The sequence below is a fragment of the Aptenodytes patagonicus genome, chromosome 4 (assembly GCF_965638725.1).
Source record: "Aptenodytes patagonicus chromosome 4, bAptPat1.pri.cur, whole genome shotgun sequence".
NCBI lineage: Eukaryota > Metazoa > Chordata > Aves > Sphenisciformes > Spheniscidae > Aptenodytes > Aptenodytes patagonicus.
Window position 1 is genome coordinate 32,116,959 of NC_134952.1, and position 17,621 is coordinate 32,134,579.

A 17,621-nucleotide genomic window follows, 5' to 3' on the forward strand; every position below is an offset into this window, starting at 1 on the left:
CGTATCCAACCTTGTTTATCTGTCGCCTTCACACCTCATGATTTTCTGTGATTCAAAACTGATTTACTGTTAACTGTTTACAGTGATTTGAACAAGAGAGGCTTGAAAAAGAGACAGGAAAAAGGTTTAATTGCTGATTTCCCGTGTTCTCCTGGGGCTGGTTCTGTAGGATTCCCATTCAAGTGATTAAGGAGAGAAGCAAATGGCCTGTGTAAGCAGACTTGTTTCCTGGCTATCTCAGCAATTGCCCTTGACACAAGTCGACAGCATTGGATGTCCCAGCCTTCAGCCTTTCCTATCCCATTTTTTTCTTCCTGCAGTATAGATAGACAAGAGGGATGAGTCATGTTTGAGCTCTAGCTTTAGAGACTCGAAAGGTTTTTGTGCAGGGCGTTGCATTGCCAATGTTTGGTTTCCTTTTTGTACTTGTGTTACTGTTATAGGAAGCATTTTACCCTGTAGGTGATATCATCCCACATCTTCCTCCATAAGATCTTGTGAAAAATTTACACAAATAGACTTTGCCTTAGCGGTCAGGCATTGCCTCCTTAGAAACCTGGAAGGGCTGGCTGCTCCTTAGCTCTGTGCCGGCAGGATGGGGAATAGCGTGTGCAGCCTTTGCACGGAAGGGTGTTCAATGGTTTTGCAATGAGTCATGAAGCCTAATTTAACGAATTCACGCTTAGTAATGTGACAACTGTGCTTATGGGGTATGGAGCGGGGGAACAGCTAAGGGACGTGTTAAATCACACAGAGAAAAGCAGATCTTGGCTGGAGATAACCATGTTGGCTTTCACCCATTCTGATGAAATGAAAGCTGTGTTGACCTGTCTTACTTGTTCAACACCTAGATTCATAGTTGGTGAATCAGTACAGTAGATTTGGAGTTGATGAAGTAATTCACAGTTATATTTGAAGACCTCCAGAAGAGGAGGGGACAAGGGTAGTGTGGATGAATGACACCCAGTCTTGTGTCTGGTACTGGTGCTTTCTCTCCTGTATGCTCTACCATTTGATTTATGAGATTTTGCAGGCAGTCTCTAAAGTGAGTGAAGGGTTGGGGCAGATGTGGCCTAGAGCAGTAATTTCTCTCTTTCTCTGCATGCCTGCCAGCCTGCCTGTTAAGGGTTTTGTATAAGAATATATTTCTCTAAAGTCAGAATTGAGCAGCAAGCAATTGATCTAGCTGGAGATGTGAGTTGGTCAGCTTATGGAAAGCAGAGCTAGGGGACAGGAAGAGTAAGCTTCTGTATCCCTTTTTCATCCACGCTGGTAAAACTGCTGCTTCAGTGGTTGTTGTTTTTCTCATCTGCTCATTGTGGATCAGCGATTCTGGATGGAAAAATTCTAATGCTGGGCCTAAATTTGAGGTTAATAATTTAGCTTGTTATCTTTATGCTGCTACTGGGATGCCTTGTTGTCATAATGAAGTTGCACAAATGCTGTGTATCTTGACTGCCCAATGAGAAGAATGATACCCCTGTAAACTTCTTAGGGATCTGTAAAGGAAATGCAGAATTACTATCATCTGTTGCGTCTTTGACTTTATAATTTCAGTCTAGGTTTTCTGCTTCACCCATAATCAGGTACAGGTATAATCAGATTCACAAGGAGTAGCTTTCTTGCTCTTTGTGTAAGTTTGATCCCACCCCTGGGTTCAACACATGCTCGCTGACACCATGCTAGTTTGGAAACCACTCATCACTGGAAGTAGCCAGACTGCAACGTGCTTGGGCACAGGGCACATTTTCTCTCTCTAAATACCCTGTAGTTATGGCTCCAGCAACTACAAAGGTGTGTTAGCCAGATGTGGCTTTGCCATACGTAGGTATAGCAGAGTGGAGTGTAAAACCTGATGTGATATTGAAGAGTACTATTGCCCTACAGAAGATTTTTCATATTTCCTGGTCAAATGTTCCTACAGGGGCCTTCTATGTACTTTGCAACCAGCAACAGCTCATAGGAAGAGTAGAGCGTGCTGAGGAAGTGCGTATGCACGCAGCCTGGGAGAAAAGCACATATAGGGTTTTAAATAGCTTATGAAAATATTTGTCACCAGTACAACATGATGCTTCTCAAACTGGATTATGATAGGAGGCTAAAAGTTTGTTGCGTTTTATTTTTTTTTAAATAGCTTGTTTTAAGTAGATTCAATGCAAAATTAAGTAGAGGCAGAAAAGAAATTAAGCTCTTTGACAGTTACGATGTTTCAGAAATTCTTTGGTGCATCCCAAACCAGAGAAATTAACCTCTTCTTGGCAATGGTTAACAAGAAACTGTTGGTACTTCTTTTTACTAGATGTGGGGAAAGTAGTTTGAAGCTGCATTTATTTTCTTCAGTCTTTGGTGGAAAAAAACATTGCTTTTTTCTGGTTAACTTTTTAATTTCTTGTTCCTGTCTTCATGTCTGTTTTGTCTTTTTGCCGTGCTTTTTTGGTGCAGCTTTTAAAGTTTAAGCGACTCAAGGAAGAAATGCTTGGTCAAATTCTGTCCTCAGTTACTTGGGGGAAAAAAAGTCAGAAAAATATATTGACTTTGCTGATATAAAGCTGGATGTTTATTGCAGTAACCCACCAGCAAACCAATAGAACTTTATCCTGTTCTCTTTGTTCATTTACAAATTGACTTGTCTAGTTATGAGGCTACGTAAGTACAATATAGTAGGTTGTTTTCAATTGCTTTTAATTCAAGGCAGAGGATCCAGCACCTGCCAAAGTGGGGTGACCAAAGCAGTGCTTGTCTTTTGGTGAAAAGGTCAAAACAAAGTGTGGTGTAAAGCCTAAAAATGAGCCTCAAATAATAAATAATAAATAAATTCTGTCTCTACAAAATTAGCCTTTCTCTACACCCAAATGTTTGGCTGCACTGACACCTCCAAGCAGATCCTTAAACTCGAGAGCAGATGTTTTAATGCTCTTACGTTCACTTTGTCAGTATGACGCGTCAACAGTGAGTTGCAGCCCTGCATTTACATGGCAAGCACCGGTCTGCTTCGGGCTGGTGACTTGCTCTTTGACCTCATTCTTCCTTTGAAGCTGCTGCGGCGGTGTGTGTTTGTAAGCTGTGCCGAGGCACCGCGTCCCTCAGCCCTGTGCCTGTTTGTCCACAGACAAGAAAAAAGCAGGCAAATTCCAGCCTTTCAAGAAGCTCTTTGGTAAGAGGAAGAAAAGAGAGCCCACGTCAGACTGCGAGGAAGCCAAACTGAAGCCCAGCCACTCCTTCGGCAACGTCTGCAACGGCACCTTCTCCTCCGATGAAGAGCCAAACAGTGGTCTGAGGTAAGCTCACACGGGTCTACTGCCAGCCCGTGCAAACACAAGGCTTGTTCTCCCTGCTTTTAATGGAATTAAATTCTCCCTCCGCCGAGTGGTAGCAAGTTGTACACTGCTTGTTAGGAAGCGTATGCATCTCTGTCCCTCCTCTGAACGTGGCACCCGCTGCTGCAGACCCAGAGGTCTCACTTCTTGCACGTGTTTCTTATTGGGTACATGTGCCGGTCTGCAAAAAAGAAATCCCAGGGTGAAGCAGAAATTAATTTGAATCTGGCTCCGTGATTTACTAGAACTCCATGGCAAACACCTGAGCAGAGGTATTAACGGCATCTGTGTTTTTAATACTGGGGAAAGGGAAACTTGAACTGGCTGCTACAGATACTTTATTGCATACTTTTCCCTGCAAGGTGCTATCTCTGGGTCAGGACGGAGACATCCTCTTTCAGTCTATCCCATTCAGTTTTTGCCCTGTAGTTGGGGTCAACAAACAGGATGCTTTTATTCTGATCCGAATTGAATGTAGAGTAGAAGAAGGAAGACAGGGGAGAGAGACACCGGGAAATAGATTGTATTCCAGTGACAAGAGAGGACAGGAGGAGAGCATGAGAATTTGCTGCAGAAATGATGGGAGAAAAACTGCACAGAGTTAACTAGTCAGCAATATCTAACTAGGAACAGAACAGAAAAAAAAAACCAAACCAAAACAAAAAAACCCCACCCCAACAACAAAAAAAGAGCAAGACCAGATGCACAAACTAATTGGGTCAGTAATACTTATTTCACTTTCCAACTGAAAGTCTCAGAGAGGTTAGTTGACTTTGGCCACAAAGCCTGCTTCTTTGGAAAAAAAGGAACTGTTTGCACTGGGGAGTGTGAAAGTAAAAAAATCTGAGAGGATCAAAAAAACATACCAAATTTCCCTGCTCAAGAAAGAAATGTGTATCAGAAACATCACTCTGCACAGTATTTTCAGTGGTGCAAAATCATAGTTGTAAAAATGTGGTGTTTGGGGTTTTTTTTTAAGCTTCTGGATTTTTTGTTCCATTCCGTGAAATTCTCTCAGTTCTAGGTTTCCCCCTTGGTTTCTGCAATGCAATATTGTGCACCTCTTCTGCCTCTCCCAGCTTTTCAGAAAATCAAGACTGAGCATAGTCACGGTGTAGATGGAGACGTGACTGACTCCTATTGCATTGCAGTGCCTGTGTGCATGATGCTGAGCAACTGTAGGAAGTTACAGTACCTTTTGCCTCAGGAGCAAACTAGTGAACAAGAGCAAAACAAAGGGATCTCGCTATCAGGGTTTTCCCATTCAGTGTAACTGAAAATGCAGTGCTGCGCCCAGAAACAACCAGTGATATGGGAACTTGTCCCATTCGTCAACGGTGAGGGGAAGGTGTGACAGACCCTTGTGAGACGGCTAAATGCTTGCATTTTTAAACATATTAATTTTTCTAATTAATAAAGGCATTAAACATAAGTCTCTAGAGGAATAAACTAGACTGCAGAATTTAAATCACAGGGGATTAGCAAATGTGAAGGGTCCCACGACTCATTTCAAGTGGAACATTTCTTTCTGCGCTTGTGATTCGTGAGAGGTGCTTCTGTTTTAGCCTGCTAGAAATACTCAGTCAAAACTCTGTTTTCCCCGTTGGGCTTCATGGTGCAAATTTGGATGGGATTTGATAATAATTTTCAGTTTGCAGGTAGTGTTTGCCACATTACTCATCTTACAACAAGCATAGATGTTAAGTGCAGTGCATTAGATTGCTTTGGGGAGCTTAGCTTTGCCACCCTTTTCTGTTTTCAGCAGCGTTGCTTCCATCTGTTATACTTTTTTTGCCTTTAGTATAATTTCAAATGTTTATGAATTGAATGCAGAGATAAGCTATCTAAGTAAAATAATATATGCAGTTGTTTATAAGTTGTCTAACAGTAAATACATTACCATACCTTCCATTATTCATATAGAAACGGACCAGAGCAAATATAAATAACTAGTAGTATATTTATATAACCAAAACCTTGAGTCGTTTTATAAAACTGTCTGCTTCAAACTCTTTAAGAATATACAACATATATAACTGTATCTATACAAAAGCTTAATAAAAGTTCCAGTTTTGCAATGAAGTTCAGGGATGCTCCCGTTCCCTTAGTAGAGCTATATTTCTTCATTAACCTGTAAAGTACATTAATTTGTTATCTGCAGATGGTTCATGTGGACTTTTTGTTTTGTTTTGGGGAGGGGGAGGTTATTATTTTGAAAAGATACTAAGGAAGAAAGCTGCTTCAGGAAGGTAGAGACAAGAAAATAAATGAGTATAGGCTAAATAAGAGATCTGTATTGCTTCCAAGACCTAAGCTAGTATTTCACTGCGTGGTGTATTGGCTTACAAGCCTGCTTGGAGCTAATGCCTTAACCTCTAATAGAGACTGAGCCGACTGGGTGATACAGACATACCAGGAGCAATTTAGGTAATCTGCATATGGTGTAGATTGACTAGCTGAGTTGGAAGCAGCCTGAGAGATCTTCCCGTCCATCCTTTCTTACAGCTACTTCCTGGACTCATCAGATGCAAATAACTTGCTTGGTATCCTGATGTGTGCACACTTCAACCTATTTATTCACCCATGTTGTTTTGCAGTTCCCAGGTTTGCAATTTGTCTTGCCCTGCCTTGTGAAAGACTGGAATTCCTTTTTCCACTTTTATATTGCCCTTCTCGAGTTTACAAAGTTAAAACTGTATTCATTAACTTTCTGTCCTAACCGTATGAGCTGGGAGATAGAAGTGCTTGTTACAAGACAAGGTAAATTACATTTGTGGAGCTTCACTAAATTCTCCAGAAGCTTCTGTTCTGAGGCTATGATTTGGCACTCTATAAGATTCTGTATTTGTCTTATTTGTCACAGTTGACACTAAGCAAGCATTGTGAGGAAATAAATGAAAGGGCACCTGCGTGGTGCCCTACGAAAAATTTGTCATTCTGGGTTGATGTGCAGAGGCAGCAAGGAATTACATTTTTCTTATACAGGGTACCTTTCGCTTTTCTTATACAGAGTGCCTTTACTTGGGCTGAATGTAATATTTCAAAGGACCTGGAAGTAGATCTGTCAGGTCTTTAAGACTCAAGTGTGACAACATTGATCTTCTTCCAGGGAAAAGTCTTGGCAACGTTCAGTCTCTTGAATGTGTCTGTCCATGAAGTGGGACCCCTTTATTTGTAAATCCCCATCAAGTTCTGCATAATCCCTGTAAAACTGTTCTCAGGTCACCTACATAAAGTCATCCTCATTATGAAGAAATCAGCTAGAGATCTTAGTTCTCTATATATGCTGAGGAAGACTGCCTGTGAAGAAGAAAGCATGAGAGATTTCCTGTCTTGTAAACGACTTTGCCCAGTATTTGCTGAACCTTTGTCAGCATGAATTGCTATTGGGACTGGACCGCGAATCACCCAGCTCTTTGCCTAGTAGAGCTGTGCTAAACTGTACAGCGGTTACTACTCAGCTAATGAATTCAGCTTCTTTTCTGCTTGTGGGGACCACGTGTGTGAGCAGTGTGATTTCTGCAAATGTGTTAGTTCTTTGAAAATGCCTCATTTTGGCAAGCAAAGTTGCTATTTGCTATTCAAGCTGTATCCTTGTTGCACTTGATCAGATAATTCAGAGAGATCGTATAATTGCACTGATTTCTTCTACAATGATTGTAGAAGCCAAATGAATTCCCTTGCAAATATAAAGTTTGGTTTCTGACAATTTTACCAGCAGAACTTCAAAATTATCTTTCCTTGACAATTGTCCTGACGTCTTGCCAGGAAACTTCAGTTCTAGAAATGTAAACTGAGCATATGCAGAGCTGAAGGACAATCTTTCAGTACTTTTTGTAATATTTGCCCAGTGTCTGCACTCAAAGACAGACTTTGCATGGATTTAAAGCAAGTATTTTGCACAGTTCTCCTCACTAGGCTATATAGGTAAGCAAAATAAGCAATAAAGTGTTTATGGACCAAAGCTGGGGCAAGGAGCACAGTGTGTTCCCAAGCTGCATCAGGAGTTTTATTGCTTGTGATGGGAAGTTCCCAGGGGGGGAGGCCCCAGGGTGACAAACCGGGACGCAGTGCCAAAGATGCAGCACAAGCCAGGTCACGCATCTGTATGGAGCTGCAAGTTGTGTGAGCGGCTGTCTCCTCGTAAGAACTGACATCTGAATATCTCCGGGCAGTCCGCCTGCCAACGCCAAGAGTGAATCTTTCCATTTGAAAAGAGCAGAAGGAGGACTGGGGAGAGGAGGGGAAAAAAAAGGCATTTCATTGTCATCTTAAGAGGCCTTCATTTAGTAATTTGCTAAAAGTAATTTTTGTCAGGGGCTGGGTGGGTTGGGCTGTTTCACTGGTGCTTTACACCTGAGTCCAAAAGCCACAGACAGTCTGAACGTGGAAAGGAGACGGTGGTTTCGTACCAGCCATCAGCGTTTATAGTGCAAATTTGGCTTCTCTCTGCTTAAGAGAGGCCAAGGGCAGTGGTGGAAAGAATGTCAGTGACGCATAGACAGGGCTTCCATGGAATGGGGCACGCGCGTAACACATTTCTTGGAGGATACTTGGCCACTACTGGCCTTCCTTGAAGTATTTTTTAGAGGGAAAATAACGTGATCAAGATTTGATCAGTCAGTTGAGTTGTGGTTTCGGCAATAAATTCCAGACAGCTGTTATTGTTTATGTAAGAGGTATTTGACCTGTAAAGTATAAATTTTAATTTTACATTAATTTTGAATTCTGCGCCTGAATGGCCACAAAGGGCACAAGCACAAATTTTCAGGCAGAAAAAAGATAGGAGGTATAGCTATCAACATGGCTAAGTCATGATCTCTTTAACGTGCTGAAATTTGAGAAAGAAACCTACAGAAAGTGGAAACAAATGATGAATCGCAGAGGAATGTAAAAGAGAAGGAGGAGTAATTTTATGAATTCTTTACTGATAGGAGGAGGTCTAAGCAAAGAGTTGGTCCTCTGTAAGCAAGGAGAGAATGATGGCAACAAGTGAAAAAAAAGGCAGCACTAAGTGTACTTTCATCATTATGTCTGTTTTTAGCCTGTGTGAACTTTGTTACTGTGAGTGCAGTTTATACTGAGTTCGTGCATACATGGATAGCAGGAATACCACAGCTTTGAGAAAATACGTACAACAAATAAAATGCAGGTTCTTCTGGAGGGTGCAGATTGGGACCTGTATTCTTGTGGTTGTTTTCACAGAAGTTAGAGATAGGAGAGGCTAGTTCAGTGCTCTGCCACCCTTTATGTGCTTGTTCCCAGCTGAGTATTTACCTCTGAAAACAAAATTATTCATCTGATTTTTCTAAACAGCGCATTCAGCTTGGGAATTTCTGCAGGTGTTTGTGGTCTTCTCCTCCTCCAATAACAGCATATTATGTAAGCCAGGTCTAGGAGGTGATACAGTTTGTTCACTGTTAGTCATCTCTTGTATCTCCATTTTAGTTTCTGAATATTTAATTTTCATTTTGCATTTCATGTGAATGAGAACAACTCATCTGCGTCAAATGTGGCCTTGGTTACTAACTGCTGATCAATGGCATTCACTCTCGTCGTCATAGAGACTTGCCTGAAAAATGAATGTAATTATATTTTCCTCATCTCTCAAGTGACTCTTTTATTACTGCTCAGGTAATTACCTGACATGTACCTTGAAACAATATGTGGTGATTGATTAAGTAAGGAAAAAAAAAAACAATCAGGAGAAACTGCTCTGTCTCTTTCTTTCTGGACTTTGCATTGCCTCTTCAGCAATCCCAGCCCCTGCTCTGATGGCACGTTCACCTTGCAGCTCAGATTTCCACGTCATCTGAATGGGTAACGCGCTTCACGTGAAGAGTGTCTCCCATGTTACTTTGGTGGGGGATAGCGAAAAGAGTAGGACAGATGTTACGGTTGTCTTTTCTTAGCATTGTCCTGTACTACCTGCAAACATCAAATTTGGTGCAGATGACAATCAGCAGCAGGACAGAAAGATTCACGTTCCTGCTCCAGGCCACCTCAGGGATTTCACTAAAGGCTTGATCCCAAGGTAGGGTCTGCTTTTGGCATCTTGTTTAGATGGACTCTTATAAAGCAGACATATCAAAGTAGTTGTTGGCACACAGTCTGTTCCAAAAGGTCCAAAAGCAGCTCATGATATTTTAAAATCTTCATAAAGTGAAGTCTTGCTTTTACCTCCAACTCAAATTGTAAGCCTCGTGTATAACCTTTTAACATCCGTGTATTGTTTTTTTATGCATGACTATTAGAGCATTTGCTCTCGTGAAAATGATTCACCAACAGTTCAGCTGTTCCATTTCTAAATTTGAGAGTGGGGAGGAGGGAAACCCAACAACCTATAAATGATAACTTGCAAGAATCTGCTTAGTTAAAATAGGAAGAATAAGAAAACTTTATTTGATGTATTGGTTTATTAGTTGGTAGTATACTCACACATTCATAAATCCCTGTGAATTGAAGGTGCTGGCTAAACATGAAAACAAGCAGACCTAAAGAATCTCAAGCTTTTGTGTTTTGGGTCCAGGGGAATGTCCTACTTCCTTCTTGGACAATTTCAGCCACTACTTTGACACGTTTCCATGCAGCATTGGGCAGTTTTGTATGAAGCAATCTAGACCCAAAAAAAGTGATCTGTCTACCTGTTTGCAGCTTCAAAGAGCTCCCAAGATATCTTCCCTCTGTCACATCCAATTTTCATACACTGGGCAATTTCTTCTTTTTTCTTTTGCTTATTAGCCTGATTTCTGCAAGTGGCTTTTGTCAGTCTCCTAATGTCCCTTGTAAGTGTCTTGTTTTGAGTGCCTTCCTGACTCCAGTGGGAGTGCCTTGGTGCAGTGGTGCTCGGTGTCCACCTTCTCCTGGAGACTTCATCTTAGCAGCACTCTGATTTCAATAAGTATTTCTTCAAGCCCAAGCAGAGCAAAGCAACATATGGATATTGCAAGGCTTTTAGAAACAAAGCATGCTTGGATTTTCCTCACTTGTGTCAGCTGACATGGATCCATGTTGAACAAGTTTCTTACTTCTGGGTTACAAGGTGTATTGTGGGAATGAAGGGGTGTTCCAGGACAGAAAAGGTTATGGCAAAGAGCAGCTTTGCTCTCTCCAGTTCTTCATTTGCGTGGATCCTTTTATAGGATTCATAACAGGTGTTGGTGAAATTAGAGTTGTTTCACCTTTTCTGTGATTTGTATTACAGCTGAACACCACAGGGATAGGAGCCACAACTATGTATGAGTGGCTATTTCTGACATGTACTGAGTGACATGCAGTCAGGGCGGAGGAGTGGGGAAAGCCTTCTTGAAATGGTCCCAGGTGTCTTGACAGAACATAAGATTAACATCATGCTCAGCAGTTTTGTTGATCTTACCCTTTCTTGACACCTCAGCTCTTGCCTTCCTCCCTCCTATGACCAACTTGATTAAGTCTTTGTGCTCCAGAAGCTTTGTTCTCAGGTATGTGAGCTAGGACTTTTCACCACTTGTTGCAATTTTAACGCTTGCTAGAAATTCACACTAAATGCCATCAACTTGCCATTTTTATTTTTTTTCAGCTGCTACTTGAGTGCAAAGATGCCTCGTTATGTACGCTGTAGTTTGTATGTGATCCTGAGAACCCTTCAGTAGGCTTTGTCTCTGCAACAGCTGTTAACATTTTATACCAGGTCCCACTCTGTGTCTGTCTCCTTTTTTCGTTGTCTTTCGTCCTCAACCCTGATCACAACTAGCTTCATTTTCACCTTAATAATCCCAGAACTTTTTTTTTTTCTTCCCCAAACTCTGGTCTTCACTTCTTCCATCAGAAACGCTGTCTTGCTTTAGTCTCCCTGAAAGGTTAGGCTGCCCTACTGTCTACTTGTCTTCTCCCTTGCCCCCCTTTTGGATGTTTCATTGCATTCCCCCTCCTAATCATCATACACTTTATTTCCTTGCAGATTCTGCATGGCAACTGCCTTTTCTGCAGCTGGTAAGGTCTGGGACTGGGCTCAAACCGAGCAGAGTTGTCACCTGTAATATAACGTGCTGTCTTATTTCCTCTTCCTTTCCTTCCTTATGAGTTAAATGCAATCGCTATATAGGGCTTATTCCTGCCAAGGCTAACTTAAACTTTTCACTTCCTTTTCTCTACATTTTGCCATATTTTAGAGCAAATTTTGCATAAGCATATGCTGCTGTTTGATAGAATAGTGTCACACACAGTGGATTGCCAGGTCATATGTGAAATTTGGACCATTTAGAGCCCTGTTCCTTCCACTAGCCTGCATATTTCAACTGGTGACTTGTCCACAATCCTCAAGCTGTGTTCGGGATTCACTTGCAGAGTTACTGAAAACCAGAGTGATGCCTTTCATTGCTCTGCATACTGACACTTTCTGAGGTTGGAGGATTTGGTGAATAAGTATATAAAATTCATGTGTCAAGAACTCTCTAGTCCCACCTCATTACCTTCTTGTCAGAAAGCAGCAAGGGCAGGGCTCCTCCCTCAGGGAAGGCAAGCGGAGCACCAAGGGGGATCCCACAGCAGGGTAGGGGCCTCATCACCCAGGGCCCAGTCCCACAGTATCTAAGCAAGACAAGCAGGACAGATCCTGGGATGGTGGCCAGGTCCAACCAGGAGTACCAATAAGGCAATATCTGGATGATAAGGCAGGTCTGAGGCTGAGCCAGGAAGTCAGTCTGTAGGTCAGGATCAGATCCATTGATCACCCCGCAGGTCCACAGTGGGAAGGCAGGGCCAAGGGCAAGCCAGGAAATCAGTCTGCAAATTGAGGTCTGGATCAAGAGACTTCATGGCCAGGCACAGTTGTGGCTGAGCTGGAGACCAGCACTCCTCCAGCATAACTCAGGCAGGGACCAAAGCCTCAACTGTGGTTTTAAATAGAGCTCCTGGACCCGTGTGTGGGTGGAGGTCCCAAGTGAGGCTGGTCAGGGACATTAAAGCTTCTTAGTGCACTCAGGGCCCTGACACCTCCCATGATTAATTTCTATGCCCTTAATGATCATGATTTTGGCTAGATTATTAGCATGCATTAAAGATGCATCAGCTACTCAAAACTAGGCTTGATCCCTACCTTTAAAAAAAATTAATTTACAGTAAGTTCATAGGTTACAGATCTCCTGATGACATCAAACTGGAGCTTTGTATAACACAATGTTGCATGATGTCTTTTGAAACGAGCAGAGCTACTAACACAGAGACTGCAAAACGGGTCATTGGCGTCAGTGGGACTCTGGTGGGTCGTAACAATGGGACTGTGCAGTTTTCCCAGAGTTAGTGCCCTGAGGTTTGGCAGTTCCTGAAGGCGATATGGATATATCTTTAGATTGAGCACAGAAGTGATCCCTAAGTTTATTTTATGAAAAGGAATCCTTCAACTACCCTGCTAAAAGATCTCCCTTTTGCCTGTTCAGCTTGTAAGGACCATGTTTACAGGTTTGTTAATCCAATGAAGCAACGTGCCATCTAAGCACAGTTGTAACTCAGACTTATGTTGCGGCATGGACAATATTCCCCATCTAGGCGTGAGTTAGAACTAAAACTCACATTCCAGCATGACAGATGAAAGAGAGGACACTAAAAATACAGCTCAGAATTATAATCCATTTTCCTCTATTACAGTATTAATGCATCTCTGGAATGACTATAAAATGCAATTTATGTTTTTCATCTCTAGCTGCCCTGGGGACATTCATGGGAGATGCAAAGAGTTGGAATCAGATTTCTTTTTTAAAACAAAACATTAAGTAAGGGCAACCTATCACTGCACTTGTCATTTCCTTGGGGCACTATTCTGGGAGGTGACTCTCAGATGTCTTTGAAGGGATTATACTAAGTGTCAGTACCTGGCTAAAACAAATTCGTTCTTGCTTTGCATGCTTTGTGAATTTTTTAGTGTTAAAAATGGCTTTATGTTAAAAAGTTGGCTCTGATCTCTAATGATTACAGAATCGGTTTCTAATGGAAATCTAAAAGAGTGAAAGTCATGAGACTGGGTTTTTTTTGGAGTCAGTCTCTACAAACATGAAAGAACAGAACAACTCATTCTTTCCCTTTATTTTGCAGTTTCTATTTCTAACATTTTAATATTGGAGTGGGAGGAACATTTATGACACACCGAAGAGGCAATTGGTGGTGCGAGCTTTCTGTACTACAGTAATGCACCGATACAGGATTATGCAAGGGCTGAGACCTCAGTGTTCCCTGCTGGCAAAACTTCCCCTTTTTAAGGACCCCACGTTTGCCTTTGAGAGGAGAAATAGCTCTGGAGAAAAATGGGGTTGTCCTGGTTTCAGCAGGGATAGAGTTAATTTCCTTCCTAGTAGCTGGTACAGTGCTGTGTTTTGGATTTAGGGTGAGAACAATGTTGATAACACACCGATGTTTTAGTTGTTGCTAGGTAGTGTTTACACTAGTCAAGGACTTTTCAGCTTCCCATGCTCTACTGACTGAACAGGCTGGAGGTGCACAAGAAGCTGGGAGGGGGCACAGCCAGGACAGCTGACCCGAACTGGCCAAAGGGATATTCCATACCATCTGACGTCATGCTCAGTATATAAAGCTGGGGGAAGAAGAAGGAAGGGGGGGACGTTTGGAGTGATGGCGTTTGTCTTCCCAAGTAACCGTTACGCGTGATGGAGCCCTGCTTTCCTGGAGATGGCTGAACACCTGCCTGCCCATGGGAAGTAGTGAATGAATTCCTTGTTTTGCTTTGCTTGCGTGTGTGGCTTTTGCTTTACCTATTAAACTGCCTTTATCTCAACCCATGAGTTTTCTCACTTTTACCCTTCCGATTCTCTCCCCCATCCCACCGGGGGGGAGTGAGCGAGTGGCTGCGTGGTGCTTAGTTGCCGGCTGAGGTTAAACCACGACAGGGGTCTAAAACATAATAGCCACCAGTACCGAGGTAAACTTAGCCTTGTATCCTGTGCAGTATTACCCCTGCACACACTCTGGTGTACTTAAGGGTGCAGTCCCACAGCAGTATATGCTGATTGAAATCTGGACTGCAGTTGTCTGACTCTTTCCAGTGGCTCTCTGGACATGCAGCTAGCATGGAAGCTTGTGTCAGTGTTTGCTCAGCCAAACCAGGAAGTTTTGTGGGTTTTTGAGTTTTGTTGGGCATTTTTTTGTTGTTGTTAGTTACTCAGTCAGAACAGCTTTCTGAATTGTTTCATGTGAACCGTGAGCACTAAGCAGGCACAAAAGAGGTGATGGGAACACGCAGGGAGGAGGATAAAGGGAGATAGGGTGATACCTCACCCAGTCCTGACTTGGAGTATCTATAGCTGACGGACAATTGCATCCTAAACAGATAATGATGCATAGCAGTGGATGGCTGATGGGGGTCCAAAGAGCAATCTCTCTCAGTTTGCTGGTCTTCATGGGAGAGGAGTAAGACTGTTCTTGTAGGCTCAGGGTGGTCCCATTCTGCTGTGAAAGATTTGTTTCACATTTCCTAGTTTCTTAGTACACACAGACACCTCAGCAAGAGTGAGTAATGTAAAGAGGGGTTACTGCACAGAGATTTTTGCAAGCCAAATTCATACATAGATACATTAGATCTAGGATACTTCCAATATCTGCGTAATCTGTTTTACCTGTGGTTTTCTGGGATTCTTCCAGAAGTCTGAAATATAACAGAAGGTGTTCTCCCTTTCCAGGGGAATGAATTTATCAGCACTGAGTTAAACAAGGAGTCTGAGAAACATATTCATTTTGTGCAGACAAAAGCTAGTTAGGGGCGAGATGTATTTGAGGCAACTCTTTTTACAGCTAAATACAGTTAAACCTGGGCTAGGAGTCCACATCATGTCCATGGTCAAGATGTGGTGTGGTCCTCGTACTCCATGTCTTGCTCTATTTCCCACCTGTTTGACACTACTGGCTTAATTATTTGTAAAAATCCTGTGGGGTGATTGGCTCTGCTGTACTTTTATGCTCTTAGGGTACCCTCAAGATGAAGACATATCCTGGTGCACTCTTTTTGTGCCAAGGCCCATGTTTATCAAAGAACCCCTCGTACATTCTCAAAAATGTAGTAGTTCTTAAGACTTTCATCCTAATAAAAGAAGGTGAAAAGTATGTTCTTAGTTTTGCTGAGAAACTGAGTATTCCAACCTATCTTCAGGAATCTGAAGAGGGACACAGGTGTGTCAAAGAAAACTCTGAGAACGAATGCAATTTAACTTTGCTTTGAGTATGAGATAATTCATTTTGAAAATTTGTGTATTGGAACTGAAACTGGAACATGATACTTGGGTTGCAACACATCTTCAGAGAGAACATCTTTAAGGATTTGCTAAAAGTGCTTTGTATTTTGGTATAGCACATCCATAATTCATTTAATTTAGTCAGGTTTCTGGAAGTGAGTCAGATGATGATTCAATTATTTTCAGCACAAACAGCCTCTGAAGTGCCATCATCAGTATTATCAACAGAAGTGCTCATAAACTGATGCCACTTGTTGTGGTTTAACCCCAGCCAGCAACTAAGCACCACTCCGCCCTGGTGGGATGGGGGAGAGAATCGGAAGAGTAAAAGTGAGAAAACTCATGGGTTGAGGTAAAGGCAGTTTAATAGGTAAAGCAAAAGCCGCACACACGAGCAGAGCAAAACAAGGAATTCATTCACTACTTCCCATTGTCAGGCAGGTGTTCAGCCATCTCCAGGAAAGCAGGGCTCCACCACACGTAACAGTTACTTGGGAAGACAAACGCCATCACTCCCAACGTCCCCCCCTTCCTTCTTCTTCCCCCAGCTTTATATGCTGAGCATGACGTCATATGGTATGGAATATCCCTGTGGTCAGTTGGGGTCAGCTGTCCCGGCTGTGTCCCCTCCCAGCTTCTTGTGCACCCCCAGCCTGCTCGCTGGTGGGGTGGGGTGAGAAGCAGAAAAGGCCTTGACTCTGTGTAAGCACTGCTCAGCAGTAACTAAAACATCCCTGGGTTATCAACACTGTTTCCAGCACAAATCCAAAACATAGCCCCATACTAGCTGCTATGAAGAAAATTAACTCTACCCCAGCCAAAACCAGCACACCACTGTTTTCCCACATCTCTTGGAAGTGATAATGCAGTTTGAAACTGTAATATCTTCAACCATGGCTATGACTGTAGCCCAGGTCTCTGACATACCATGAATCTATCAAAAGCCATTCCTGATGTCAACATGCCTTTTAATTGAGGGGAGGGCTTTCTGAAGCACAGTCTGTAGATGTGGATTGTGAGGATGTTATTGTATAAAGGCTTCTAAGAAAAATTTCAGAGATGGGAATGGTGGTAGCAGTGAAGTAAACTCAATTATTCATACTGTATTATGACTTAAAAGAAATTCAGTCTTTCCGAAAGTAGAACATGAGGAGAGTGAAAAAAGGGGTGGAAAAAGGACCTTTGTGATATAATCTGTCAAACTCACAGCTGGGAAGATTTGAAAGGATTGTGGGCTCCAAGTGAGTAAAATAAGAGACCTTTCAGAAAGTTCAAATAGCCTGGAAAACACCTTAAACGCTATTTAAACTTGCCTGTAAAAGAAACTAGGTTACTACAATGTGTGAATATGTTTTTTCTAATGTACTTTAGCCTACATAGACATTTAAGCAAAATTCTTAAAACATTTTTACCAGTTATTGGACATGTGGCTAGCAAAATTGCTCAGTCACCCGGTTCTGAAATATCCAGTATATCTGCAAAGCATTTTGAGGGGATACAGTAGAGAGGAATCTTGGGTTAATTCACTGTGGGATTTCTTTTGAATGTTTCATGCGTTCTGACAATTTGGAGTATGTTTGTTTTGGCAGCAAGTTAATAAGGAAACAAAAACGGACAAAAGCTTTCAGATATGTTTGGCCTCAGCTCTATGAAACACAAATGTGTGATGCCGTGTAACGAGGAAGTGCCTAAATTGAAAGCAGTTGGCGTATGGGAGAACATCAGAGAGAGATGCTGTACATGCGTAGCATGGTCCTAACCTGGCATCGGTACCCCTGCGGGCACTTGTCGGAGATAAGGTTGGACTTCCAGTGGTGATGTTCTTATGATTGCAGGTCACATGAAGCTCCCAAGCTCTTTCACATGACCTGGTGTCCCAAAGGAAGCTTTAAATGACATTTTAACAAGTCTCACCACACTAGCCATAAACCCAAATCCTCACATAGCCAAAAGCCGGTGTCCTGTGTATCTTAAACAGTCAGGAGATTCGTTGGATTAGTTCACAGGCAGGAGGTGAGAGTAGATCACTAAAGGTGTCCTCAGCTCTGTAGCAGAATGGGGAAGATCTTCATCCACAGCCATGTCCTAG

The 17,621-nt window shown here is 42.3% G+C and overlaps 1 protein-coding gene across 6 annotated transcripts in view; it reads left to right on the forward strand.

Annotated features, from left to right (window-relative positions):
- Window positions 1–17,621, forward strand: part of CRACD (capping protein inhibiting regulator of actin dynamics) — a 143,649-nt gene that overhangs the window by 94,408 nt on the left and 31,620 nt on the right. For all 6 annotated transcript variants that reach the window (XM_076336287.1, XM_076336293.1, XM_076336289.1 and 3 more), the window contains exon 4: window positions 3,110–3,278. In XM_076336287.1, the coding sequence (XP_076192402.1) occupies window positions 3,110–3,278 (169 nt within the window). The remainder of the gene's footprint in view (window positions 1–3,109; window positions 3,279–17,621) is intronic.